The 26541-nt window shown below is 48.8% G+C and overlaps 1 protein-coding gene across 1 annotated transcript; it reads right to left on the bottom strand.

Moving 5' to 3' along the window:
• Positions 1 to 250: 250 nt before the first annotated feature.
• LOC308484683 (uncharacterized protein) lies at positions 251 to 26541 on the bottom strand. The gene is made up of 4 exons (XM_081019666.1): positions 26410 to 26541; positions 23107 to 23361; positions 15056 to 15163; positions 251 to 442 (listed from the first exon to the last, which is right to left on the bottom strand). Exons 1-3 carry the CDS (start codon positions 26457 to 26459, stop codon positions 15097 to 15099), a joined length of 372 nt encoding a protein of 123 aa, XP_080875792.1. The 5' UTR covers positions 26460 to 26541; the 3' UTR covers positions 251 to 442; positions 15056 to 15096.

Below are 26541 nucleotides of genomic sequence, written 5' to 3'. Positions count from 1 at the left end.
AACTGCTAGGCTGGCAGGAGCAGGGACCGAGCAACGGGAGCTCACCCCGTCGCGGGGATTCGAACCGCCAACCTTCTGATCGGCAAGCACTAGGCTCTGTGGTTTAACCCACAGCGCCACCAGTGTCCCTTCTAAAGTGGTATAAGAGTGCTTTAAATGTACAGTCAGTACAAGGCTCTAGCAGTTGGCTCTTGCTTAACTGCACAGGCTGCTCCCAGGTAGGAAAGAAGAAGCAGAGGGGAAAAGCGAAGATGTTCCAATCATTTTATTAGAGCTACAAATAACACAGAGCCAGGCAGGGCCCAGGGAGAAATAACAGCATCAAATGAGAAGCATCGTCCGTAGCAGAAAAGGTTGAAGCATGAAATCCAAGGAATTACCAAAGAATCCAGGCAAGCAAATTAGGTGGGTACAGCAGGCTCCTTTGGAGTCCACCTTGAAGCTGAAACAGGAAAAAGAAGAAAAAGCCAAGTCAGTTCCAACTGTTGCCAACTGTGCCAGTATTTCCCCCCATATCCGCCCCGGTTTGGCATAAAGTTGGAGCCTTTAAACGACAACGGTTGCTTTGAAAATCATGACACTAAAAAAAAAAAAGGAACAAAAGTCTGGAACTTCTGTTTGTCTTGCCAGCTGAAATTTTAACTTCACTCAAAGAGAATTTGAAGGTATGAACAGTACTTCCTTCACAAAATAGCTTGAATTTGTATTAAGTGCACTTCAGTGGCGACATGGTCCTATCTTCAGCCCCTCCCTCCTCCATCCCTGGGAGAATCTCCTTTAAAGTGGGCTTCATGGTCTGATCCATGGCTGCCAAGCCCTTCCTCAAGCTCTCTTGTACCTGGCCCAATCCGGATCAGGGAGAGACCTGAATGCAAAGATGGTTCCTCCAGGCAGAGAGAGCAGGCTTGCAAAAGAAACGGCTCACTGTCCCTTTAAGCCCCCATCCTCTGTCTGATGGGGCTCCGATGAATGGGGAATTGAGTGAGCCAGTGGCAGCTGTTCTGCTTGGAACAGCCTGAGACATTTCCTTTGTGCTGCGGACATGTGGTCCGGCAGTGCTGAGCGGGAGGGAGGGGCTCCACTAGGAGAGCACTGGGGTTATGGGGCCTTTCGTGTGTAGATGCGCCTACGTGTTTTAAATGCGCAGGCACTGCTGCCCTTTTTAAATTTTGCACTTTTCTGGAAATAGGTGCCTTTGCAAATGCCCACTGGTGCATTTGTATGTATGCGGCTTTGTATGTAAGCAACATGTGTATCTTGAGGGGTTTCAGGAATGCATTTGTAGCTGCATCAATGCAGACACCGATGCGCACAAATACACCCAGCGGCTGGTTCCTATTAACAGAAGTGCTGTGTTTGGAAAGAGACCAGGAGTCCTTAACTTTGGAGAAATAAATCTTTGGGTCCAGGCAGCGTTTCCTCGGCGTAGGCTCTGCTCTCCCCTGACCTGGCCAAAGAAATTGCAGAGTAGCAGCGGTCCTGCTTCCGTGTGAGAAAAAGGGATAAATCAGTCCAGAGACAGTCCGTCCTTATCTCTAGTAGCTTTATTTACAGAGCAATAAATTCCATCAGACACCATCGGAGCATTCCGGCATCTTTGTGCTTTCCAAAAGCACTCTCACAGCAGCTTCTAAGTTGAGCTGCTTCTCTGTCCGTTGCAGAGACAGATCTGAAGAGCGTCAGAACAACATCCTGTGACGCACTTCTCTGCATGGAGCTCCTCCCAGCTCCTCCCAGATCCAGATACAGGACACCAGTGAGTTTTAACCCTGTCAGTTCCAAACTCCACACCCCCTCTTGTCCTGCATCTGGAGACAACAGTCAACAATGCTTTCCCCATACACAGACCTTCACAGAACTCCTCGTGCTTCTGGAAGGTTAATGGTTTTGTGAAACCATCAGCGAGGTTCTTTGTTGAGGGACAGTATTTCAGAGCAACTAGCCCCTCATGAACGCTCTGACATACATTCCGGAAACGTATGTCCAAATGTTTGGTCCTCGCCTTGAATTGCCCCGTCTCAGCCAATTTGAGGCAAGGTTGATTGTCCTCATGCACCACAACGGGCAGACAATTCTCTCCACAGATTTCCTTGACCAAACACACATAGAACTCCAGCTCTCTGCAAGCATCTGATAGCGCACTGAACTCGGCTTCAGTAGATGAAAGCGCTATGAGACTTTGCTTCCGGGACCTCCACCCAACTACTGAGTCCCCAAACTTCACCACTAGGCCTGACACTGATTTGCGGTCTTCAGAGTTAGCCCAATCCGAATCCACAAAGCAAGTCAGCTTTACTTCTCCTTGAGCTGGCAACCTAAGACAAAAGTCTTTGGTTTCCTGCAAATACCTCAGAACTCTCTTGATGCCATTCCAGGCTTGCACACTAGGGTTTGATGCTTCCCTGCTGAGCAGATTGACAGCAAACGCAATGTCTGGTCTGCTCCACTGAGACAAGTACAACAAACTCCCTAGGGCTGACTGAAACACTTCAGTATTTTCGAACACAACGCGTTCTGCTTGCTGACATTCTTTCGCGTATACAGCCTCCATGGGTGACCTGGCACCTACACAATCAGACATTCTGAACTTTTCAAGCAACTGTTCAATCTTACTTTTCTGGCAAAGCAAAAAGCTACCATCCTCAGTCTTCGCTATTTGAACACCTAAGTAGGATTTGACATCCCCAAGCTGCTTCAACTTGAACCGCTTTCCAAGCTCCCTAGCAAACTTCTGCACCTGTTCACTAGTCTGTGACATCATTAAGATATCATCAACAAAAACAAGAATCACTTCCTGTGTCTCTCCTGACCCCTTCAGGTACAGGCAACTGTCTGCAACAGACCTCTTAAAACCTAGCTCTTCTAAGGCTTCATGTAGGCACATATTCCAATTCCTGGCAGATTGGCGTAACCCATAGATGGATTTGTGCAATCGCCACACGCTGCCTTGCTCACTGACTTCAAACCCTGCAGGAGGAAGCATGTATAACTCCTCCTGGAGATCTGAATTCAGGTAGGCAACATCTACATCAAAATGACTCACCTTCCAACCTCTCTGTGCTGCTATCGCCAAAAGCATTCTCAAAGTCTCAGCTCTTGAGGTCGGCGAATAGACCTCTGTGAAGTGGACACCCTTTTTCTGTGTGAATCCACGTGCCACTAATCTCGCTTTGTACTGTGGTTCTCCCGTTTCTGTGGGTTTCAAGCGGTAAATCCACCTACAACTAACAGCTCGCTGGTTAGCCGGCAGTTGAGTGAGTGAGAACACACCAAGAGACTCCATTGAGTTCATCTCCTTCTGCATCGCCTCACGCCATTTGCTAGCTTCTTCCTGAGGCAACTTCTGAACATCCTCAAAGGATTCAGGCTCACACCTAGCCACACCAACCCAAACACTAGTGGCTTCATACCTTTCAGGAGGCTTACCCTTGGTTGACCTTGCTGACCTCCTCAGCGTGAATTCTGGACCTGCGCCTGATTCACCTGGATCAGCCCTACCATCTGTGTCAGAAACCTCCCCCTCTGACCTGCTGCGCCGTTTGTGGCGTACAGCTGGTTCTGCTGGCGAGGATGGCTCACTCCTCGGCTCAGACTTGACAGAGACCTGTGGAGGGGTCTTTGGACTCCCTTTTGGAGAGGTTTGGGGCCTCTGCCTTGGAGATCCCTGCTCTGGACTCTGTGCCTCAGCAACAGGTTCAGCTTCGTCCTCCTCCTCCTCCTCATCACCTGAGTCTAACAGAACATCTGGGTTCCCGTGAAGACGTTTCCACCCACTCTGCTCGCAAAACTCAGCACTGCCGCTAATAAGCAGCTTAGACTGGTTGCCAGTAGGGTATGCGAAACGCCACGCCTTTGAACTCGGCTCATAGCCTACAAAGATCATCTTCCTAGACCTTGGTTCACCCTTTCTGCGCATGGCCTTTGGAACCAAAACCCAAGCCTGCGAACCGAAAATGTGGAAAAAATCCACCTTCGGTTTCTTCCCATGAAGCAGAAAATACGGTGTGTCTCCTACACTTGAATTGAACACCCTGTTCTGCACAAAGCATGCTGTCTTATAACTTTCAGCCCAAAAACGCTGTGGCAAACCCGAGTCTGCCAACATAGCATTCGCTGATTCCTGTAAAGTGCGAAACTTCCTCTCCGCCACCCCGTTCTGTTGCGGAGAGTAGGGGGCAGTCAATCGATGAGTGATACCTTTCTGCCTGAAAAACGATTGCAGCGCAGAACCTGTGAATTCCCCCCCGCGATCAGATTGAAAGGAAACCACCCTGGTAGAGAAACGCAGCTCTACCGCTGTGATCCAATCTCTGATCAATGCAGCTGCTTCTGACTTGCATCTAAGCGTAAACAGCCAAGTGTGTTTCGAAAAATCATCAATCAGAATCAGAACCCATTTAGACCCAGCTAAAGAAGGTGTTGGCATGGGACCTGACAAATCTGCATGCACAAGTTCAAAAGGTTTGCTGGTCCTCCTCTCTGACCTGGGGTATGTGCATGTTGTGACCTTTGATTGCTTACAGGCTTGACAATCTAGGTATTTGTCACATGCCTTGAACCTACACCCAATTGTGTTCATTGCTGCTTTCCGCACAAGTGACCACCCAGCGTGCCCAAATTTCCTGTGCCATAAGTGAATACAATCATGGTGTGGTGGGACATTAGCACACTGCACTTGGGCATCATCAATGGACTCTCCACAAGCCCCATTTTCCACCAGCCCCATTTTCCCACCAGCCCCATTTTCAATGGGCATCTCCACCAGAAAGAGCCTGTCTTTCCTCTCAACACTGTAGATCTTCTTCCCATCCCTGTAAAAAGAGCACAAATTATTAGAGAACAGAACATCAATTCCAATAGCCATTAATGCTGACACACTCAAAAGAGAATGGGCAAGTTCTGGGACAAAATAAGCTGGCACTTCACAACCTAGAAAAGAGCAAAACAAAGACCCAGATTCAGTCAGTGGTCTTTTCGACCCATCTGCTAAGATAACAGAGCGTGCAGTTTTAACTGTCTTGCAGTTCCTCAGGAGCTCTCTGGAGTTAACGAGGCAATGCGACGCTCCACTGTCGACAACAAAAGAAAAAGTGTCTCTTTGGCTGTTTTCCAAAGATGCCATGGCGTTGGTTGCACCCCCACTGTCAGTGTCCTTCCTGGTTGCCATGGCCACAGCCTCCCCCCGACTAGGGCTTTCGCAGCTTCCCAGACAGACCAATGCAGCTGTGAGGTGATAAGACGCCTTGTCTTCCTCCTGGCCTGCTGCTTTCTCACGTCTCTGCTGAGAACCGGCTCTGGGAACCTGCTTTGTTGACATTCCACGCCAGCTGGTGTCCTTGGCAGCCTGGGCTTCCAGCGGATGCTTCCCAGCGCTGTTGGACGTCGCCTCAAAGCACAAACAACTCTTGGAGACTTTCGCTTTCGCAGAGCTCTTGGAACGGCTTGCTTGGCCTGCACCCCCACTCTTGGGTGCTCTGCTGCCTAAGGAACAGCCTGCAACTGCCTTCCTCTTCCCAGCTCTCAGCTTCTCTCCAGCACACAGTCCATCACACAGATGTGGTGAAGCATGGCTTCCCAAAACAGCTCCAGCCCCCTCTAGACATAGGGCATTCTCTGGGCAACTCTCAGCCCCCTCTGGTGTGGCTCCCACTAAGGCTTGACATGCCATCTTCAGTGCCTGCCACGCGACCCAGGGCTTCCTCCCTTGGAGCTTTGGCAACAGCCAAGTATCAACGCTGGCCCTTAAAATGGCTAGCACCCTTTGCTCTCTCTCCAGAGCAGCCACGTCTGCTTCAGAATCTTTTGCAGACCTCTCACTGGACTGGGCAAAGACTGGATCGGCCTGGGTGCAGTCCCACAGCTTCCTTTCTGCCAGCCAATAATACATGCGCTTGGACCAGTCCTCCCAATTGGCTCCATTGAGCCTTTCGAAGGGGATGTTGAAGCTTTCATGGCCCTGCTGTGCCTGAGCAGCCATCTCCTCCCCCCTGGGGCTTTAAGCGTACTCACTCTGCCAGCAAACTGGTCGTCCGAAGCAGCAGCCGTTACCTCTTGGCTCTTGGCTCCGATCACCAGCATTCCTCACTGCCCTTCCTGGCAGGAGATCACAGCAACTCAAAGCTGGCAGCCTTCCTCCCTTCTCACACTTGTCAGGAAACACGTAACTTCCATAACCTTTGGAGAAATAAATCTTTGGGTCCAGGCAGCGTTTCCTCGGCGTAGGCTCTGCTCTCCCCTGACCTGGCCAAAGAAATTGCAGAGTAGCAGCGGTCCTGCTTCCGTGTGAGAAAAAGGGATAAATCAGTCCAGAGACAGTCCGTCCTTATCTCTAGTAGCTTTATTTACAGAGCAATAAATTCCATCAGACACCATCGGAGCATTCCGGCATCTTTGTGCTTTCCAAAAGCACTCTCACAGCAGCTTCTAAGTTGAGCTGCTTCTCTGTCCGTTGCAGAGACAGATCTGAAGAGCGTCAGAACAACATCCTGTGACGCACTTCTCTGCATGGAGCTCCTCCCAGCTCCTCCCAGATCCAGATACAGGACACCAGTGAGTTTTAACCCTGTCAGTTCCAAACTCCACATTAACAAGCTCCAGTCCGGGATACGATGCTGATTAATAACTATCATCATTACAGGGCTTCTTGTTGGTAGCACAGGAGATGCTGGGGCTCAAAGGTCTCTGCTGTTCCTCATTATTATGGCTGACCCCACACATCTCCTCTTCTCTCGCTTGTGGCAATGGTCAGTGCCCTAATCCTCCTGGATGTGATGATTCCTTTGGATATCCTTAGGCAGCGTTCAAAAGTACTGTGGCAGGCATAAGGACTAGAAACTTGATTCTCCTGAAGGTGGATTCTACACACAAGGCCACCTTTAGTACTTTGTTGTTGTTGCTCTCTGGCAGCAGTGTAGCAGACATCCAGCTCTGCTTGTTTATGCTGATAGGGATCAATGCATATAATCCCCTCCCAGCTTTCTCATGCACTCCTCCACTTTTCAGTGCATCCTTGGCTCTTTTCAAGGCTTGGTCTCCCAGGCACAGCTAGGAATGTCAGTCTCTGGAGTCACACTGCAGCTGCCAGTGCCCCAGAGGCAGGGTAGAATTTCAGGCTGGGGACAAGCTACATGAGCCTCGCCTTCTCCTCAAGTGCCTGATCCAGGATTTTACAGCATTTCTCACAGATGAGGAGGAAGGACATTACGTCAGCGGCTGTGCACTCTCACACACGCTAAACGTAGCAGTTCCTGCTGGAAGGGCAGTTCACAACCCTTGCGATCACAGCATTTAACCCTGCCTTAGTCCAAGCCAGATTCTGGCTGTTATGAATGGCAAAATATATACATGCCCCACTTCTAAGACTGAACTCACAATTCAGTTCTTACTGGCTAAAATGAGAGGTGCTGAAGCTGCCAAGTTCCCAATTTCTAAAAATGTGAAAAAGGAAGGTGCACTCTGTACATGCTCAGAGGCTTTCAAATGGGGCTTGCACAAAATAATTTCTCAATGAGTTGTGCTTCAGGTTCACAATGGGGAAGTGTTTGGGTGTTCCACCTTAGGCAGAAAAATTACTTGCACCAGCCCTGCTTGAAAACATAGAAAGAGCAACAAGAAGACTTGAAGTTAAACTGAAATCGGCTTACAATCTCATGATTTCCCAAACTTGTACTCTGGATTTTATAAGGTATCCTAAAGGTGGATTCATTAACACTTTCCACATGTCCTGAATAATGCTGTTCACTCCATACTGCTGTGTACTTTGCCAGGGTGTCAGCAAGCAGGCTTTGGGGGGGGGGGGAATGCTTATCACCTAGGATTTGAGCAAATATTTGCTTCTCTGCAGGAGCCAGGATATGCAGCTCCTGTCTGCAGCCTCTGCATGAGCTACCAGTGGCACAGAGAGCATGCTATTATTTGAGAGACCAGAATACAGACTAACTAGAGAGCCTAGGAGTCCCCGTTTCATAGAACCATAAAATCATAGAATCATAGCATTGGAAGGATACCAATGGGTCATCTAGTTCACCCCTGCAATGCAGGAATCACAGGTGTCACTGCTTATGTTTTTTTTTTAAGGCATTGGCTGCTGAACTTGGAAGCTTCATTTACAGTGTTCTAGCCCTGGGACTTGAGGAAAACAGCACAAACGATACCTCTGAGCATGTGTAGAGTACCTTTGCTTTATTGCTAGTTCCCATAAGGCAGGAAATTGACAAAAAAGAGCCTACCTGTACTAGGTTTGAAGGAATTGCTGTTAAGATCCTGATCCACAGACTGTGAGGTCTCTGGCCTGAATCTCACATCTGCCCCAAACACAGCAGGTGATCTTTCACCCAGTTCTTTCTTAGCTGCACTTCTGCAATATGGGGGTAATACTGACCTACCTTGCAGGGTGGTCATTTATGATGAATGAAACCATGCATGCCAAGCTTTCTGAACTTTCTTATGTTGCTCTAGACAACATTTGTGTCACTATTATGAAGTGGCCTCTGGGCCCCTCTGCTTCAGCATTCAGCCTCCCTTTAGGAGGGTCACAGCCCACTTCAACTTCCTTTCATTCATTTGTGGTCTTGAGGCCACAGCTGCTGTTGGGTGGAGAAGGGGGCACAGGAAAGCTCTCTCCCAGCAGTCAAGGAAGAGGGGCCTGGCTGGTTGGTGGCTTCCGACGGGGGCAGAGGAAGCTGAGGAAGGAAACGGAAGCTGCTTTCCTCGGGGCTGACGCGCTTTGGCATGGCTGAGCCAGAAATGCGCTCACAGCTCAGTTGCGCCAAGCATTGCAGCCCCGTGAGTCCCCCTTCCTGACCGGAAGCCAGGAACAGAGCTGGGCTGGCCTCGGCTTCTGAGGGGCATGTCTGCACTGGCTGCATTTTGCCATTCCAAGCTTGCGGGGTGAGTCACCCTCTGAGTCACCAAGCCATCTCACCCAGTCCCTGCTTAGAATAAGGGGGGGGGGGAGAGAAACTGTTGACACAGTAAATAAAACAAGATTGGCACACTCTGAATTGGACGGTTGTCCGTCAGGAAAGACGGGGTCAAAACAAGGAGTGGATTCCTGGGCAGAGAAGCTGGACTCTGTTCACATGCACTATGGGCCACGAGGGTCTCTAACATAGGCAGTGCTGTCTCCTGCTCAGTGTGGTTGTGGAAGCTGCTGCCCAGAGCGAGGGGGGAGGTGAGGCAGTGGCTGCTCCTTCCTGGATCTGTCCTGCTTGGTGCTGTGCCAGGCTGCACTGAGGATGCCTCCCCACTTCCATCCTCTCCCTGATAGAGAAACAGGCTAAGCAGTGCCCCCCTTTACTTCTAACGCTTCCCTCCTGCCCAGCAGGCAACTGGTGATGCCCAGAGGGAGGGAGGATGCACAGTGCTGCTGCTCCTTGCCATTGCAGATCACTTGCTGGCCTGAGCGGGCAAGCGGAAGATGCCAGCTGGGATAACTTCCACCGTCGCCACTGCTCTCTCCTGCTTAAGAGGATTATGTACTTTGAACTTAGGAAAAACACAGGCATGGTGTAAAGTGCCTGATGAAGCCACTCTCTGTACACATCAGAAAAACACTTGGGAAGTCCCCAGCTGAGTCATAATAAGCATCCTGGATGATCTTAGGCAAGCAACCATCTCTATTCCACAAACTGTTCCACTTTGGGGGTGTTCTCTTGGCACCAACTGGTCATCCTTCGGTGCCAGGCAAATACAACTGTGGGGGGTGGGCATTTGGGCAGCACATGATATTATTAAATCTGCTTTTAATATGCTTTTCCAATTGCATTATTGTTTACTGGCTTGTAAATCACTCTAGAACTTTTACGTGGCAAGTAATATACAGTGGTACCTTGGGTTACAGACGCTTCAGGTTACAGACGCTTCAGGTTACAGACTCCACTAACCCAGAAATAGTACCTTGGGTTAAGAACTTTGCTTCAGGATGAGAACAGAAATCGCGCAGAAGTGGCGCGGCAACAGCGGGAGGCCCCATTAGCTAAAGTGGTACCTCAGGTTAAGAACACTTTCAGGTTAAAAACAGACCTCCAGAACGAATTAAGTTATTAACCTGAGGTACCACTGTACATTAGGGACACGGGTGGCGCTGTGGGTAAAACCTCAGTGCCTAGGACTTGCCGATTGCATGGTCGCCGGTTTGAATCCCCGCGGCGGGGTGAGCTCCCGTCGTTCGGTCCCAGCTCCTGCCCACCTAGCAGTTCAAAAGCACCCTTAAGTGCAAGTAGATAAATAGGTACCACTTTATAGCGGGAAGGTAAACGGCATTTCCGTGTGCTGCTCTGGTGCCGGTTCGCCAGAGCAGCTTCGTCACGCTGGCCACGTGACCCGGAAGTGTCTGCGGACAGCGCTGGCTCCCGGCCTCTAGAGTGAGATGAGCGCACAACCCTAGAGTCTGTCAAGACTGGCCCGTACGGGCAGGGGTACCTTTACCTTTACCACTGTACAGTATACATGGAATAACCTTAGCCCTAACCCTGGTTTCATTCCTCATGTCTGTAACAGAATAGCAATGACCAAGTTTGTTCAGAGTTGTTGTGACTGAGGCAGCCTTTCTCAATGTGGTGCCTTTCAAGTGTCTTGGGACTAACTCCCATCAGCCTCAGCCAGCATGGCCAATGAGCAGGGACGCTTGGAGCTGTAGTTCAGCAGCATCTGCAGGACCACAGGCCTCCCACCCTGGCTGCATACACACTACTGCCTTTTAAAGACCATTTGAAGCATATCCTTTTCCTCTAAGAATTCTGGGCACTGTCATTTCTTAAGGCTGATGAGAGTTGGAACTCTGTGAGGAGTAAACGACAGTACCCAGAATTCTTTGAGGGTAAGAATGTGCTTCAAAAGTGCTTTCAAGGTATTGCGTGTATGTAGCCTTACTATTCTAAGCAGGACAGAATCACAACTGCTAGGGTGGGTGGAAGTTGGGAGTCCAACAGCACCTGAGGGTCCTCATGGGCTCCTCATCCCTGCATTAGATTTTTAAAAATAGGCTACTTAAACAAGTAAACATGGAGTTAATATGTAGTTTATTAGCAGCTGCAAAATTATCACCTCCTGACTCCTGCCCTGAGAATTCTCCATTAGAGCTCAGTGTGCTCACCAAGCTACAATCTCCAGGAAGCTTTGGGGAAGTCACGGCATTAAATTAAATTGACAGAAGTGTGCAGTGCTCTGAAAGGTATAGGGCGATGTGGCAAAAGCAACAGAGGGAAGTTAACTGGGTGATGGGATATGAAGAGTGGAGGCCCAGTTTCCTCCTAGCAAGTTCCCTCATTGCTGCTGTTACACTGCAGAGCATATCTCCCACACCCAGATGTAACCAGTTTGCTAGAGCCATTACTTACTCTCTCCCAAAATCTGGAGGACCAAACAAGTGAGAGAGGGCAGGGCAGAGAGAGGATAGCCGTCAAAGGCGCTGGCGGTGTGTAATGATTTTAGGATGAGGACAGCGGCAAAGGAAGTGGGGAATAAATCAAAGCGCTGCATTGGCACAGGACCCTCACAGGCAGGAAACTGACGAGAGGGGAAGGAAGAGGGACAGATTGAGGTCAGGAAAGCAGCTTGAAACATTCCAAGGTCAGCAGGAAGGCCTGGGAATCCAAGCGGAGATGGGGAAGAGGAAGTAATGAGGAGGAATGGGCCAGGGGGCCAGCAGGCCCTTATCTCTCTGAGCCACGCATGTGCTCCAGGTTAGCGAGGGTGGGGGGATGAAGCTGGAGGTCTGGCAGTGGACCAAGGCAAGTTCCACAAGGGCAGACAGGAAGCTGTCACTTAATAGAAGATGTGGGTAATGAAGGCCTTTTAAGAGCATATATAAGAACATAAGATGGGCCTGCTGGATCAGGCCATGGGCCCATCTAGTCCAGCATCCTGTTCTCACAGGGGCCAACTAAGTGCTTATGGGATGCCTGCAAGCGAGACATGAGCACAGCAGCCACTCTCTCCATCTGCGATCCTCTGCAACTAGTAGTCAGAGGCACAGAGGCAGACTTGCTTTGGGTCTTTCCCAACTAGCGACCAGGTCATGGGTTTTGCCCATAAGCCTACAAGGATGTTCTGTTCACAACAGTCAAAAGAGCATAGATGCATGGACAGGAAAAGAAAAATTCTGAGCGAACCACTTTTTAATATCAATTTTAAATATGTGCTCACGTGCCTCTTTATTTAGGCACTATTTCACCCCAAAAAATCATGGTTTTTTGTTTCTTTTTTAAAAGTAGGCACAAAAGTATTAGCAGATATTTTTAAAAGCGGAGGAGGGACATGCTTCAAAAATGGTGCCAACCTTGGGGCACTGTTTTTAAAAATATTTTTAAATTTTTATGTTTCTCTTAAGTGCTGCTGCATGGATATTTGAATACTTAATGTGCGCGCGTGCAGAACAGATGCTTTAGGGCAAACTAAACAATCCATTTTAAAATTAAACTAAAATAAATTATCATGCTGACAAAATGGTGCTGAATGGAACCTTATGAATCAAGGAAGTGGAAGTGGTCTGTGGATTTTCCTGGATTTGGAAAATCTAAGTAACTACCAGCCAGTTGCCAGTCTCCCCTTCTTGGGCAAGGTCCTTGAGCAGGTGGTCTGATTGGAGGAAACTGATTTTCTAGATCCATTTCAATCAGGGTTTAGGCCTGGTTTGGGCACAGAAACTGATTTGATTGCCCTTACGGCAACCTCTGTCAGAAAGAGAGAGACGAAATGTGTCCCTGTTAATTCTTCTCAACTTCTCAGAGGCTTTCTGTACCATCGACCATGGTATCCTGGAGCGGCTGTTTGAATTAGGGGTTGGTGGCACCAGTGAGGGGTGTGGCCTAGGGAAAGGAGGTACGGCCTTTGCAGTCTCCCGAGGGCAAGGAGGAGAGCACATGGGATCATAGCAAGCTTTCTCAAACCGAGTTCCTGGGATAGCTCAGCTGGTAGACCATGAGACTCTTAATCTCAGGGTTGTGGGTTTGAGCCCCACTTTGGGTGAAAGACTCCTGCAATGCAGGGGGTTGGACGAGATGATCCCTGTGGTAGCTTCCAACTCTTCTGGGATTCTGTTCTACCGAGCTCTGTTCTGCCTACACGGACTGGCAGCAGCTCTTCAGGATTTCAGGAAGAGGTCTCTCCCAGCCCTACCTGGGACCTTCTGTATGCAAAGCAGATGCTCTGCTACTGAGCTGCGGCCCATCCCTGGCCGGGGGGGGGGGGGTGATGTTCCCTGCCTGTGTCCCTATCTCCATCAGGCCTGAGGTAACCCACTCCTGCAGTAGGCCGATACTTTCATGCACTGCTTTGGGGGGCTTCTCGAGGGGGGCATGTGATTGACAGCTGCTAGCACATGGGGTGTCTCGGTGGCTGGTTAGATCTGGCAGGGCTCTGCTTCTGCGTCATGGACCTCTCCCACCAGCCACGGTGAGGGCAAACACGCCTTTCAGCCTGCTGTCTGTTAGCCAGCGTGGAAGCTGAGGCCCAGGCCTCTCTCTCCCCTCCGCCAGGCCTGTGCATCTGTGTGAGAGAGCAGCAAAGCCCGCCGCACCTGCTCTGCCTTTGCTCCCTCCCTCCACCAGCTCCCAGCAGGTGCAGCTGCAAGGGAGGAACGATCAAACATAGCGATGGTGGGTGGCACAAGTGTAAAATAACAGTGTGGCAAAAGTGGTGTTGGTGGGGAGAGGGGAGGGAGGGGAAGGGAGGGGAAGGGAAGGAGGTCCGGCTGAGCATAATGCAGCCATTCATAAGCTGCGATAGTAAGCATGCAGGGCCTAACAGCTGCTGGCGCATGGCGCATGGCATGGCGATGACCTGTGAGGGACTCCCTGGATTGCTCCAGGGCGGCTTGAGAAGGAGGATACTGGGGGCAGGGGTTGGGGTTGGACGGTGATGTTTATGCTCCTGTTTTAGTTTTACTTTTTTATGTATAGGTGTTTGTTTTTGTATTCTGAAACTATTATGAGCTGCCTTGAAAGGGCTTTTTGGCCCTGAAAGAGGGCATTAAAAAGAAAAGAAGAAAAGAAAGTACGGTATACTCTCTCTCTGGTAGTGTTTTAGAATATGAACTGCAGGTTTGGTTTGAGAACAAAAGAGATTGAAAGAGAAGAGGAAAGAAGGCTTTTTAGAAATGTTTCTGAATGTTTTAATTAGCTGATTTTAACTGTTTTATTATTTTCGTAAAACACTTTGAGTTGTGTTTGTTTTAAACAACCAAGTGGTGTGTAAATTTTGTTTAAAAAGTAAATAAAAACTCTGCCAATTTTTGTTGCCAAATCTTCTGAAATATGAACCAATCATGGAGCGGATGTGCATAATTTGGGGTTGGATACCAGGAAGGGTGTGTTTGTGTGACAAATATCTGGCCTGTTACAAAGCATGCCTTCCCTCAAGGGTCCAGGAAGAGACTCACCCTGCAAACTCCAGAATGCCCCCTTGTATTTCATACAACTTAGCCTGGGAAAACTCTCCTCACCAGATGCTTTGCTCAGCATCACAAAGACAGAATAAATCTGATCTTCTTGTCAGTGCTTGATTATGGCCAAAAAGATAGAGGAACTTTAAAAAGGAAATGTGCAAAATTCATCCTTCATACCGTTCTATAAACCACAGCTGGGGGGTGGGACGTGATTTCACAAAAGGTAAGAGGGCTCTTTGCCCTGGCAGATTCACAAAAGTTACAAATGCCAGCTCTCTTACTTTCTCATATATATATATATATATATATATATATATATATATATATAATGTTTGTGTGGGTTGTTTTCTTTGAGGTTGTTTTAATGGTTTGAAGTGAGATGCTAGTGTGGTTTTACATCTTCTCTCTGTTATCTGCCTCATTAATTCCTGTAATTATGGAGCAGAACGTGAATGTTCTAAGTAGTTAGGTAGGTCTGTGCATATTCTTGAATGTTCATATACAAAGGAAGGGCCCCTTTCCACCTTCACAGCAGCCAGCAGGTGGAAGAGGTGGCTCTGTCCCCTTTGACCTCCTAGTTCTCCCAGGCAATTTACACCAGAGATTTCTCTGGCACCATCTGTTCCCTGGTGTGTGTTATAATTGAATTGGGAGGCCTTCGCTACTTACCTCTGAGTGCATGGCCCTGGGGCCAGAGTTCAGAAGTTCAGCTACAGGAAGTGGCGTTCTCTCTTGCCCAGGTAATAATGGTTCAGGTGCTGCCAGCGCTTTGTCCATCTGCAAAAGGGATATCGTCCTAGATCAGGCCTAGGTTGCCAAATGACGGGGAGAGACTGTCCTGTCCTGCTCCTAGTGCCTTGGCCAGGGCTTGTCTCCATGCTGTGAAAAACTCTAGCGACTGTAAAAGGTCCAGGAGCAGAGTCCAGTAGAAATGTTGACAACCTTATCCCCATAAGGCTGAGGTAATTAAACAGAAATTTGAGGGTAAGAGGGACTATGCATGGTGTGCGTGGTGACCGATCCTGATTTGGGACATTTCCCCCCCCCCCCCCCCATATAAGCTTTGGATACCTTCTAGCAACAGAAATCAAGTGAATTAAACCAGTCCCAAGCAGAGCTGATAAGCTGGGCCAGGCTTCCTCAGCCTCGGCCCTCCAGATGTTTTTTGGCCTACAACTCCCATGATCCCTAGCTAGCAAGACCAGTGGTCAGGGATGATGGGAACTGTAGTCTCAAAACATCTGGAGGGCTGAGGTTGAGGAAGCATAAGGTAGGCAAACTAAGGCCCGGGGGCCGGATCCGGCCCAATCGCCTTCTAAATCCAATCTGCGGACCGTCTGGGAATCAGCATGTTTTTACATGAGTAGAATGTGTCCTTTTATTTAAAATGCATCTCTGGGTTATTTGTGGGGCATAGGAATTAATTCATTCATATATTTTTTTCAAAATATAGTCCAGCCTCCCACAAGGTCTGAGGAACAGTGGACTGGCCCCCTTCTGAAAAAGTTTGCTGACCCCTGGCTATGGACACCTGACAGCCGAGTATGTTTGGCAAAGTGAAACCGCATTGTAGGAGGAATAGAATGTGTTATAATATTGCAATCCGATGTGTGAGAGGGGAGATGGTGGAAAAGAAGGTGTCCCTGGTCCCTCCCCAGGAGGGAAGGATGAAATGGGAAAAGAAAAAATAGCCTCAAATTATTCTGTTAAGGAATAAAGCTGAACCAGTTATTCTCCCACACCCCGCTGGTTGAGCACCAGAGCTGCTATATGAGCTCCGCTTATTTTCTGCCTGTCCTTTTGAGGGTGTTTTGATATTCAGGTGTGCCTGAGTAATTTAATTATTTGAGTGAAGACTGAGTAATCACGTATTCTGGAGAAAGTGACTAGTAATGTAGGTTACAAGGTTCAGTCCTCAGCCAGGAATAGAATGGATTACACAAGTGCAAGAGAAGACAGGTGAGGCCCAAGCAATTACCGTTTTTTTTGCTCTATAAGACTCACTTTTTCCCTCCTAAAAAGTAAGGGGAAATGTGTGTGCATCTTATGGAGCGAATGCAGGCTGCGCAGCTATCCCAGAAGCCAGAACAGCAAGAGGGATCGCTGCTTTCACTGCGCAGCGATCCCTCTTGCTGTTCTGGCTTCTGAGATTCAGAATATTTTTTTTCTTGTTTTCCTCCTCCAAAAACTAGGTGCGTCTTGTGGTCTGGTGCGTCTTATAGAGCGAAAAATACAGTAACACCGAGACCCGCAAGTGGTGAGAATGAAGCCACCTTTGAATGGCTGTTGCTGGGAATCCAGAACTGGACAGAGCGGCACAAAGGCTGCCTTTTCATGACACGCTGATGGCCTCTTAATTCAGTTTGTGCTTAAACCGACACACAGTTAAGTCTCAACTAACCAAATGAGCATTTCGAGATTTTTCTTCCCAAACTTGCTTGGGATCACTGCCATGGCTGCAGCTGTCCCTAGGTAAGTGGTCAGTTCGCACAAGAATTTCTGCATGGGTTTTGAATTCCTCAAGGACACTGATCACATGGAGATAAAGTGTGTCCTTCTTAAAATTGTTTGTGTGCATGAACTGCCCCTTAGATCCAAAATGGACTTTGGACTGGGGCACCCCTTTGTGCTCATCCCTTGAAATAACTGCAGGGTTAAATGGTTGCTTGCATGAATCAGCCATCACACAGGTCACCCCAGATAGGATTGCCTGGGGCTTGGCTCTTACAATTTTAACTGAGTATGTCCATGAGCCTGTGTTTCCTACAGAAACGGGGAACCTGAGGACCAAATTTCCCGAGGGCCACATGACAGTGGTGAGCAGGGCCAGAGGGAAACACTGGCAGAATAACGGATGTGACTCTTAACTTTTGTACAGTACTGATTCCAGCCATGCAAAAGCAAGCGGCTTGTACACTGACGCCGCCGCTATATCTAGGCAAGCAAAGGGCATGATCAGAGTTGAAGGACACATTCCAGCCAGGCAAAGCTACTTGAGGAGAGTGCAGAGCAGGGCCTGGGAAGAGTGCCAAGGACCAGATAGAGAAGCCTGGAGGGTCACATTGATCCCCAGTTCTGCATTTCCCCATCCCTGCCTTAAAGATAAAGCTTGTTGTGAAACTATCTCCCACCCATCTTGAAATCTCTTTGCTTCCTTTCCTACTGAAATGGTGCCCCCCAAATTGCAAGCAGGTGCTTTTACACTAATGGGTTTCGGTCTCGGTCCAGGATGAATCACAGAGCTGTTCACCCAAGGAAGAAACAGAAGAGCTGCTTCTTGGTTGCTGCATGGGCTTCCCTCCCTTTCTCTCACGGGAGCTGAAGGCAGTTTAACGAATTCAGTTTCATAACAGGAGAAAGCTTGGAGGTTGTTAAGTATTTATAGGAAGCGTCAGGAGCTGGCTTAGCGAAGTTCCCTCTCTGTTTATGAGTCTCCCCCTCAAGTCCATCTGCTCTCCTTGAGCCACGCCTGGTGCGGTAATTCGGTAAAGAGCCATCTGCTCTCGCAGGCGATCTGTTTGCTCTTGCGTTGCTTTGTGGTGGAAATGGCAGCGGCTGCTGTGGCTACGCCTGTTCCCTTCCCAGGCTGAATAGCCCGGTGTCTCTTCCCTGTGTGCTCCGTGTCCCAAGGCACACGGCACTGCACGGCTTGCCGAGTTTGATGAAGCGGAGCAGGTGCGCATGGGCCTGGCGCTGAAGGACCAGGCTAAAAATATGCGGCCGGCTTTTATTGCGGTCCAGCGCTGGCAGGCAAGCTCCAAATCTTAGCATACAAATGTACATCTCCCCACAACCTGCAAAGCCCATTTTCACCTTTAGATGTCAGGCCTTTTGCACATTTTTCAGGGGCTCCCAGGGCCAATTTTTAAAGTGTACACCTAGAAATGCCGAGTGTGAATTTCATTGGATGTCCGTGAATTCTGGTGTTATGTGGAAGGGAGAAAAACTTTTCTCTCCGTGTGACATGCATAATTTTATAAACTTCTACCATGCCACCTCTTACTTGCATTTTCTCTAAACTAAAAAGCCCCAAATGCTGCCACTTTTCCAAGTGGCAAGCAGTACCTTTGGGCAGCGTGAATGGCAGAAGAATGAGAGACAGATGAATCGGATCCCCTGAGGGAAGTTCCCCCACGATCACTGGCCAGGCAAGAGACTCTCTGCCTGTGGAATGCTGAAAAGAAGGAGCAGCTCTCCCTTCTCAGCCCTGGCTGTGCTATGTGGTCTCCCCTCCCAGTTCCCCCCTCCTCACTGCCTGCTGCTGCTATTTCAAAGGGCAGGTGGCTGTTCACATCTCCCGCTTTGATCTGCTCCCTTCCTTCTAACCTGGAGGGACCACCTGCCTCGCTCCTTCATAAAGCTGCTGTTAGTCTTCCTGCTGGCCCAGACTTGGGGGCCTCCCCATCAAGAAAGATAAAATTCTCCAATTAATGTCATTTTACCTGCCTCAGGAGCCTGACTCCACATGCTCTGTCTGCATCCTGCTGAATCGGCAGGGAGCTAGCACCCCCAGTTGGCTAGCAGGAGCCCCCTGAGGCCTATTTGGCCCTGAAAAGGGATTTTTGGCATCCTCGTGAGGTTTACTATCAGCCATAGCAATTAAGTGGTACCTCCAAGTGCTGCAGCACTATACCTTTGAGGACTAGATGCTGGAGAAAAGCCATAGACACTTCCCTGCCTGCAAGCTTCCACAGGGCTCACCTGGCCAGCCACTGCTCTTGGTAAAGCTTCCTAGATAGCTCACTTGGGTAGAGTGTGGTGCTGACAGCACCAAGGTTACAGGTTCAACCCTCGTATGGGACAGTAGCTGCATAGTCCTGCATTGCAGGGGGTTGGACTAGATGATCCTCAGGGTCCCTTCCAACCCTACAATTCTATGATGATTCCTTTGTGCTGCATCTGCTTAACCACAAGCTTAACACGAGTCAACAGTGTAATGCAGCACTAAAAAAAGTTAATGCTATTTCTAGGCGGTATCAAGACGTATAGTGTCCAGATCAAGGGAAGTAATAGTTCCACTCTATTCTGCCTTGGTCAGACCACACACAGAGTGCTGTGTCCAGGTCTGGGCATCACAATTTAAGAAGTATATTGACAAGTTGTAAGGTGTGCAGAGGAGGGAGACCAAGATGATCAAGGGTCTGGAAAGCTAGACTTATGAGGAACGGTTGAAGGAGCTGGGTATGTTTAGGATGGAAAAAAGGAGACTGAGGCGAGATATGACAGCCATCTTCAAATATCTAAAGGGCTGTCACATGGAAGATGGAGCAAGCTTGTTTTCTCCTGCTCTGGATGGCAGGACACGAACCAGAGGCTTCAAGTTACAAGAAAGGAGATTCTGACTAAACATATGGAAAAACTTCCTGAAAGTAAGAGCTGTTTGACATTGGAATGGACAGTGGAAGGCGGTGGGCTCTATTTTCTTGGAGGTTTTTAGGCAGAGGTTCGATGGCCATCTGATCAAGTTGAAACTCCTTAATTTGCAGGGGATGAACTCGATGACCCTCTGAGTCCCTTCCAACTCTACAATTCTGTGATTCCATGATTTTAGAAGGCAGCAAGTCCACATGGCACCCCTTCCCCAGGTTGCTATACTCCTAGAATCAGTGCCTTTTTTTCTGGCGGGACGCAGAGGTACGCATATCCCTAAGTCTCCAGGTTTGCCTCCCAACCACCTGGTGGCAAAGGGAGGTCTTTAATCTGCAGGTGGGCAAGAACACCTTCCTTACTTAGACTCCCTAAGTAGGTGAGAATGAATGATTCCTTCACTTCAGCTGAACCTGGGGACACCCCTTAATTTCCAACTGGTGACATATTTGCTCATTTATCATATTTTGTATTTTTTTGTTTGTTTTGATGTGTCATGCTTAATGCCATCCATGCCCCCAGGTCTCAGGTATGGGCCCTAATAGCTCAGGATCTAGGATGCTCCTGACGTGACAATCTTAACCCCACTGCCACCACGTCCACAGTGGCTACTTTGAGGCACAGCCTCGTGGGGGTGTTCTCCTGCGGTAGAGCATGCGACTCAACCTGAGGGTCCTGGGTTTGAGCCCCATATTGGGCAAAACATTCCTGCATTGCAGGGGTGGACTAATGACTCTGGTGGGCCCTTCCAACTCCACAATTCTACGGCTCTGTGAATGGGGAGCCAGTTTTTTTGCAAGCAGTGTTAGGAAGAGGCTCCCAGGAGAAAATCCTGGCAGTGGCATGCCTTGGGTCAGGTTGTTCCTTCCACCCAGAGGCTCTTGCCCTGCCCCTGCCTCCTCTGGGCTGCCAATGGGGTGCTCCACTGGGCCACCAGGCTCTCTGGGTCCCTCTCTTCAGCTTTCTCTCACTCCTACTCTACCCCATCCTCTTTCTGGACCTGGCAGCTTCTCAAGTCTCCATGAAAGGCGGGACAGATGGAGACAACAGAGGAGCTCATCTGGGACCAGCAGCAGCAGGAAGAGGCCAAGGCTCCTGTTATTGGGGGGGGGAGGACAAAGGATAGAGGAGAGTAGGAAAAAACGGAGAAAAGGGGGAGACCCAAAAAATAAGAGAGCAGCAAAGGGGCGGGGGCAAGGTAGGGTGTGGTAGCGTGGACTGAAGGCCAGAGCAAGAAGGGGCAGAAAAGCACTTAGAAAGACCAGAGGAGAGGGCTGAGAAGGTAGTGGGGGCCCAGCTGGCTTTTCCCTTGGGCTCCACAGCCCTGCCAAGCAGCAGTTGGGCCGGCCACCTGTCAATGGGGGCTTTCTTATTAGCTCATTTTCTCTCCAGCCATTTTTGAGTTCTGGTGGCAAAGGGATCAGGAATGATCAAACAAACCCCAATACCTCCTCACACTGGCCCTCATACTCATCTAAGGGGACAAGCACCTCTCACTCTCCTGGGTGAAAAAATGAAAAACATTAAATGAAAGAAAGGAGAGGATAAGAATGGGGGAATAAGGGGGAGGGAATGAGGTGGGATGGGAACAGACACGCCAGGCAGACTTTGAAGGCAAGGTACAAACTCATTTCAATATATTCTGACAGGCTGGTTAAAAAAGCATTTCCTGTTGATTAAGCATCAGGTTTCTAATTGTTTGATCAATCAATTTAAAGGCCAGTTTGCACATGATCAACACATCATGTCTTTTTTGAAATGTGGAAAGAATGTTGAATAAAGTCATGGCTGATTGTTCTAGAAGAAAAAGCCATTCTGATTACTTTGGATGGCGAACAAGGGTGCCTGTAACCCTCAGTGCCACCTACTGAAATTGGCTCCCAGAGACCAGTGGATTCAGACTTTCACTGCTTGATCTGCCAATTAGGCTTGGCTCCCACTTCTATTTACCTGAAATACAGATCTGTCAATCCATAATTTGAGGAGCCCTTCTGAGCCCTGGGAGTGACATTTCTGTTTGCTTGTTTGTAAAATGCTAAATCTCTGGACGACCGATATGCTAAAATGTAATGTGAGACGCACATTTACAGCATAATTCAATGTTTTAATTCCTTGTTTTCTCCTGCATGCATTTTCATGGGAAGAGAGTAGGAGAATACATCTGATCCTCCAGAATGATCTCTGATTATCTCCTTTCCACAGTGAAACACCCCCATGAAAGGTAGAGTCCATTCAGCACTTCAGGCTGAAACCTCAGCCAGGGGCCAGGAAATGTACAAAGCACAGTGCAATGCAATCTCTCCTTTGAAGACTGGCTGTGCTTTACTAATATCTCTGTTTGCTTGTGGGCACGTATGTCTGGACCGACTCCTATATGTGCTCTTCTTTCAGGAGGTTTCAATTCTTTCCCATGGGAGGACACAGAGATGCAACACCTCCTCCTCCAATCTGGAGGCAACAGGATCAGTCCAGCAAAGACAAAACTTCTCCCAGGTAACCATCCTGGCAGAATATTAAAAGGCAAGCCTTGCTCTGGCCAATGACACACGAGCTAAGAGCATGACATCACCAGGACAAACACTCATTGGCTTAAAGACCATGGAAGGCAGGATGCGGTTACCCAGCAACTGCTAAGAGCTAATTAACACTTTAGTGGGGTGGCTGGCATTAAAACAGACAAGGAGAGAGGGATGGGTTTATTTCTTGCAATGGAGCGATTGCCAGGAGTCTGAACCCCACAAAAACGGTGTGTTGGAGTGGGGGTGGGGAGCATATCTGTCTTTTTCCTGTGGCACTGCTTGTATCTGAAGGAGCCTTCCCTCAAGTCCTGCCCACCTTGGCTTTTAAATACTCAGAAACGATCGTTTTTGTACCCCTTCCCTGCTCTGTCACAAATACAACCTCTCATCCTGCTTGTTGCATTCCATCTCTAAAGGGGTAGCATTTTGGGGGGTGGGATGTGTGCGCACGTTTATCTCTCTTGTGTGTTGATAGCCGGGAGACCACAGTACTAAACAGGATTGGAAGGGAATTATTTGACCAGCACAGACTTCCCTAACCTGGCACCCTCCAGATGTTTTGGACCACAACACCCAACTGCAATTGCTGGCTGGGGCTGGTGGGAGTTGTAGTCCTAAACATCTGGAGGGTGCCAGGTTAGGGAAGTCTGTGCTGGCTGCTTGCCCCCTTTGACTGTTTCCCAGAGCAAGTGATACAGGAGGAGTCATTCAACAAGTGGGCAACTTGAAAGCCACCAAACTCATCCCGGGAGAAATCTAACCCCGATGGGAATGAATGATGCAGACTGGTGGCCAAGTGCTCAGTTACGATGCTCCCCTGTGCTCCATACTCACATGAGCTTATGCCTGTATTGGCCTGCATTTGGCGTGTGAACGGACTCCACTTCTGAAACGCCAGTGTTCCCAGGGAGGATCAAGAGCCGTTTGGTGGGGGTGTGCCACGCGCTGCCAGCTGGGTAGCGCCTCTGGGGGCTGATCCAGTAATCCTGCAGGCCGCGGTGGCTGGAGTAGTGAGCAGGGTGCAGGCTGACCAGCCTCTTCCAGGGCATCTCCACTATGACCCGGCGAGGAGAAGGCGCCCGTGGCCTCCTGCAGCAACAAGCATGGGAGAGAGACTCAGAAGAGGCCAAATGCTTTCTTCAGTTAGACGTTGCCGAAAGGCATTAATTAAATTGCTATCACTTACATAGGATACAGGGTTGCATCCGGCTTAGCTTTACTCTGAGTACTCTTGTTGAAATTAATGGGCCAGGCTTGGTTCTGTTCATTAATTTCAATGAACAGGACCAAGCCTGGAGACTGTGGCCAAGTAAGCTGTGTGCTTCCTTGCTCAGCCTGCTGCCCAGGTGTGGCTCCCTGCAGATGGGCAGTCCTCCTCCTTCTCTCGTTTCTTAAGCTTCTCTCTCTCTCTCTCTCTCTCTCTCTCTCTCTCTCTCTCTCTCTCTTATTTTTAGACATAATTTTTATTAAATTGTCTGTTTTACACATTCATTTAAACAACCTTAAAATGTCAGTGCCTTCCCTTCTTTTCTTTCCATGGTTCATTTTGCATATCATAAATCCCTGCATATTTTACATAAACTAAACCATTCAGTATTCCATTATTACATCTAACAAAACTTGTTTGCACTGTTGAATTTATCTTAATGCTGCCAATGTTTTCAAGTGTACACAATTTCCCCCCATATATTCGATAAACATTTCCCAATCTTCTTTAAATGTATGTTCTTCTTGTTCTCTTATTCTATATGTTAGGTCTTCAAGCTGTGCATATTCTGTCAGTTTAAGATGCCATTCTTCTTAATTGGGACCTCGCTCGTTTTCCATTTTTGGGCTAACAAAACATGGGCCGCAGTGGTGGCATACATAAATAACCTTTTTTGACACCTGGGAATTTCCATCGGAATTATCCCCAACAAAAAGGACTCTAGGGGTTTTTTTTTTTGAAAAGTACTTCTAAACCTTCCCCCCCCCCCAATTCATTCTCTCTTGTTAAACCAGACAGCCCATCAAACATGGAACTCTTTCAAATACAGAGGACTAGATCGTTCACTTGGTTAAAGCATGGTGCTGATGATGTCAACGTTGCAAGTTTGATCCCCATATGAGACGGCTGCATATTCCTGCTCTTGCTGGGGTTGGAGTAGATGATCCTCAGGGTCCCTTCCAACTCTATGATTCTATGACTGTTCTCTGTAAAGTAGGGCACTTGGCCACCAGACTTCACACACAATGAAACTGTCACAGAGGCATCATGTGCAATGACCACAGCGCTCGAAGGACAGATCTCGTATGTAAGGGAGGACGGGGTGGTGGCAGCAGCAGCAATGGGGAAATCTGGTCCCTCTGACTGTACACCGGTCTCATTGCTATAAATATTTTTGTCAAAAGAATATTGTGCCTGCCCTAGGTGGCAAATACACATCAGTTTAAGGGAGGAAATGAAATATGGTAATGTCATTTAAACAAGAATAGTATACATCTCCCCAGAGTTGGGAAGGCTGTGCCTGGGTGACCTTCAAGGCCTCTCCTGCTCTCCCTTCTTATAGGTCTTTCTCTTTAAACTGGACTTGGTTCATCCTTCAAACAGGGGACACTTTAAAATAGCAGACTGACCTCTGTAAAATGGCAACCTTGCCAACAGTCCCTACTTATACACAGACTGCCTGGCCCACTAAATTACTACAGCCAGCCCAGAACAAGGGGGAAAGGCCAGCGGCAGAGCAAGCCGATTGGGCGCATGGGGTGGCACGTGTGCCCTGCGCCCAGGGGCACGGCCAGCTGGCTGTGGGGGCAGGGCCAGCCGGGGCAGGACACTCTGTGGGGCCTCTGAGGAGTCTGCCTGCCTCCTCCCACTCAGCCACCACACAGCTGAGGGGGAGGTGGCAGGCGTACCATTTGGGGCAGTGTAGAGCCTGCGGGCGCCCAAGCCACCGCGTCACTTCCAGGAGAGACGTGTGGCTGGGGCATGCTGCAGGCCCCGCAGTGAGTGCCGCCCAACATTTTGTCACCCCCCCTCAGTGGTGACACCCTGGGGGGACCGCTCTCACCACACACCCCTTCCTCCACCCCTGGAAAAGGCTTCTCTCCAAAGATGCCCTGGTACCTCTCATTTTAGAAATTCGCTACAATGCTCCAGATTCTGTAACTTATTTGTTTCTATCCTTGGAAATGTATAAAGACAACTTTGTGGGGGCAGGTGGATAGTAGTGGCTGGAAGAGCCCCAAGGCGGTGGCTCAGCAAAAATGCTAGAAATACAGGTTTTAAAACAATGGCAATAATTTAAAATCAAAATAGTGCAGTTGTAAAGATGCACAGTCAGCCACAAGTCCAAGGGAGAATTTGACCAGAGTGGAACTGCTTCCACATACCCTGAAGGCCTATTGGAATAAGATGTTAAACATAAGAACCTAAGAAGAGACGTCTGGATCAGACCAATGGCCCATCTAGCCCTGCATCCTGTTCTCACAGTAGCCAACCAGATGCCTGGGGGAATTCACCCCTCCCGTGGTTTCCAGCAACTAGTATTCAGAAGCATTGCTGCCTCCACTTGTGAAGGCAGAGCACAGCCATCACGGCCACTAACCATCCATGTTCGTTACCATCTGTTTTTCTTTCTTTTCTTTTTTTAAAGTTAACAGGGAAGGGTGGGCTTCCCATGCAAGGCTGGGCCAAAACATTTGGCTGCTGTTAACTCTTCTCAAACAGTCTGAATATCCAGCTTCTGACTGAATATGGCTGTTCTACTAAGCAAAGGCACTTCTGCCTTCTCCTGTATTAAGTCTCAGCTTACCCTCCCATGTTTTGCTGTGTCTGCAGCAGGGACCTTGTTTATTTTCTCCACCTAAGACCTCCCTAACCTGGCTCCCCCCAGAAGCTTTGGGCTACATACAACGTCCACCATCCGTAAGCAAAACAGTAGTCCAAAAGTTGTGGTTGTAGGTATGGCTAAAAATTCAAAATAGGCTTAGGAGAAAGAAAAAGGCTGGTCAGGGACTTTTCCTGGCAATTAGGTCCAAGGCAAAAGACTCCAGCAAGGGTGTTTTGTGGAGTCTGCCCCGCCCTATTCTGATTCGTGGGTGTTTGTCCAGCCACCCTCCCTCTGCCCCAATGATAAGTATAGCAAGGATACATACCGAGCAAGGATATAATTCACCACAAAGAGGGCTGTTTCAGGAAACATCATTTTCCTGCTTATCTGCTGGTAGTTCTTGAGATACAACCAAACCTCCTATCCTTCAATGACTCCCAAGTCCAGGTTGTAACCT

The sequence above is a fragment of the Podarcis pityusensis genome, assembly GCF_964106645.2.
Source record: "Podarcis pityusensis genome assembly, chromosome: 8".
Classification (NCBI taxonomy): domain Eukaryota; kingdom Metazoa; phylum Chordata; class Lepidosauria; order Squamata; family Lacertidae; genus Podarcis; species Podarcis pityusensis.
The sequence above is the reverse complement of the archived record's forward strand: the minus strand, read 5'-3'. Positions and strand labels throughout refer to the sequence as shown.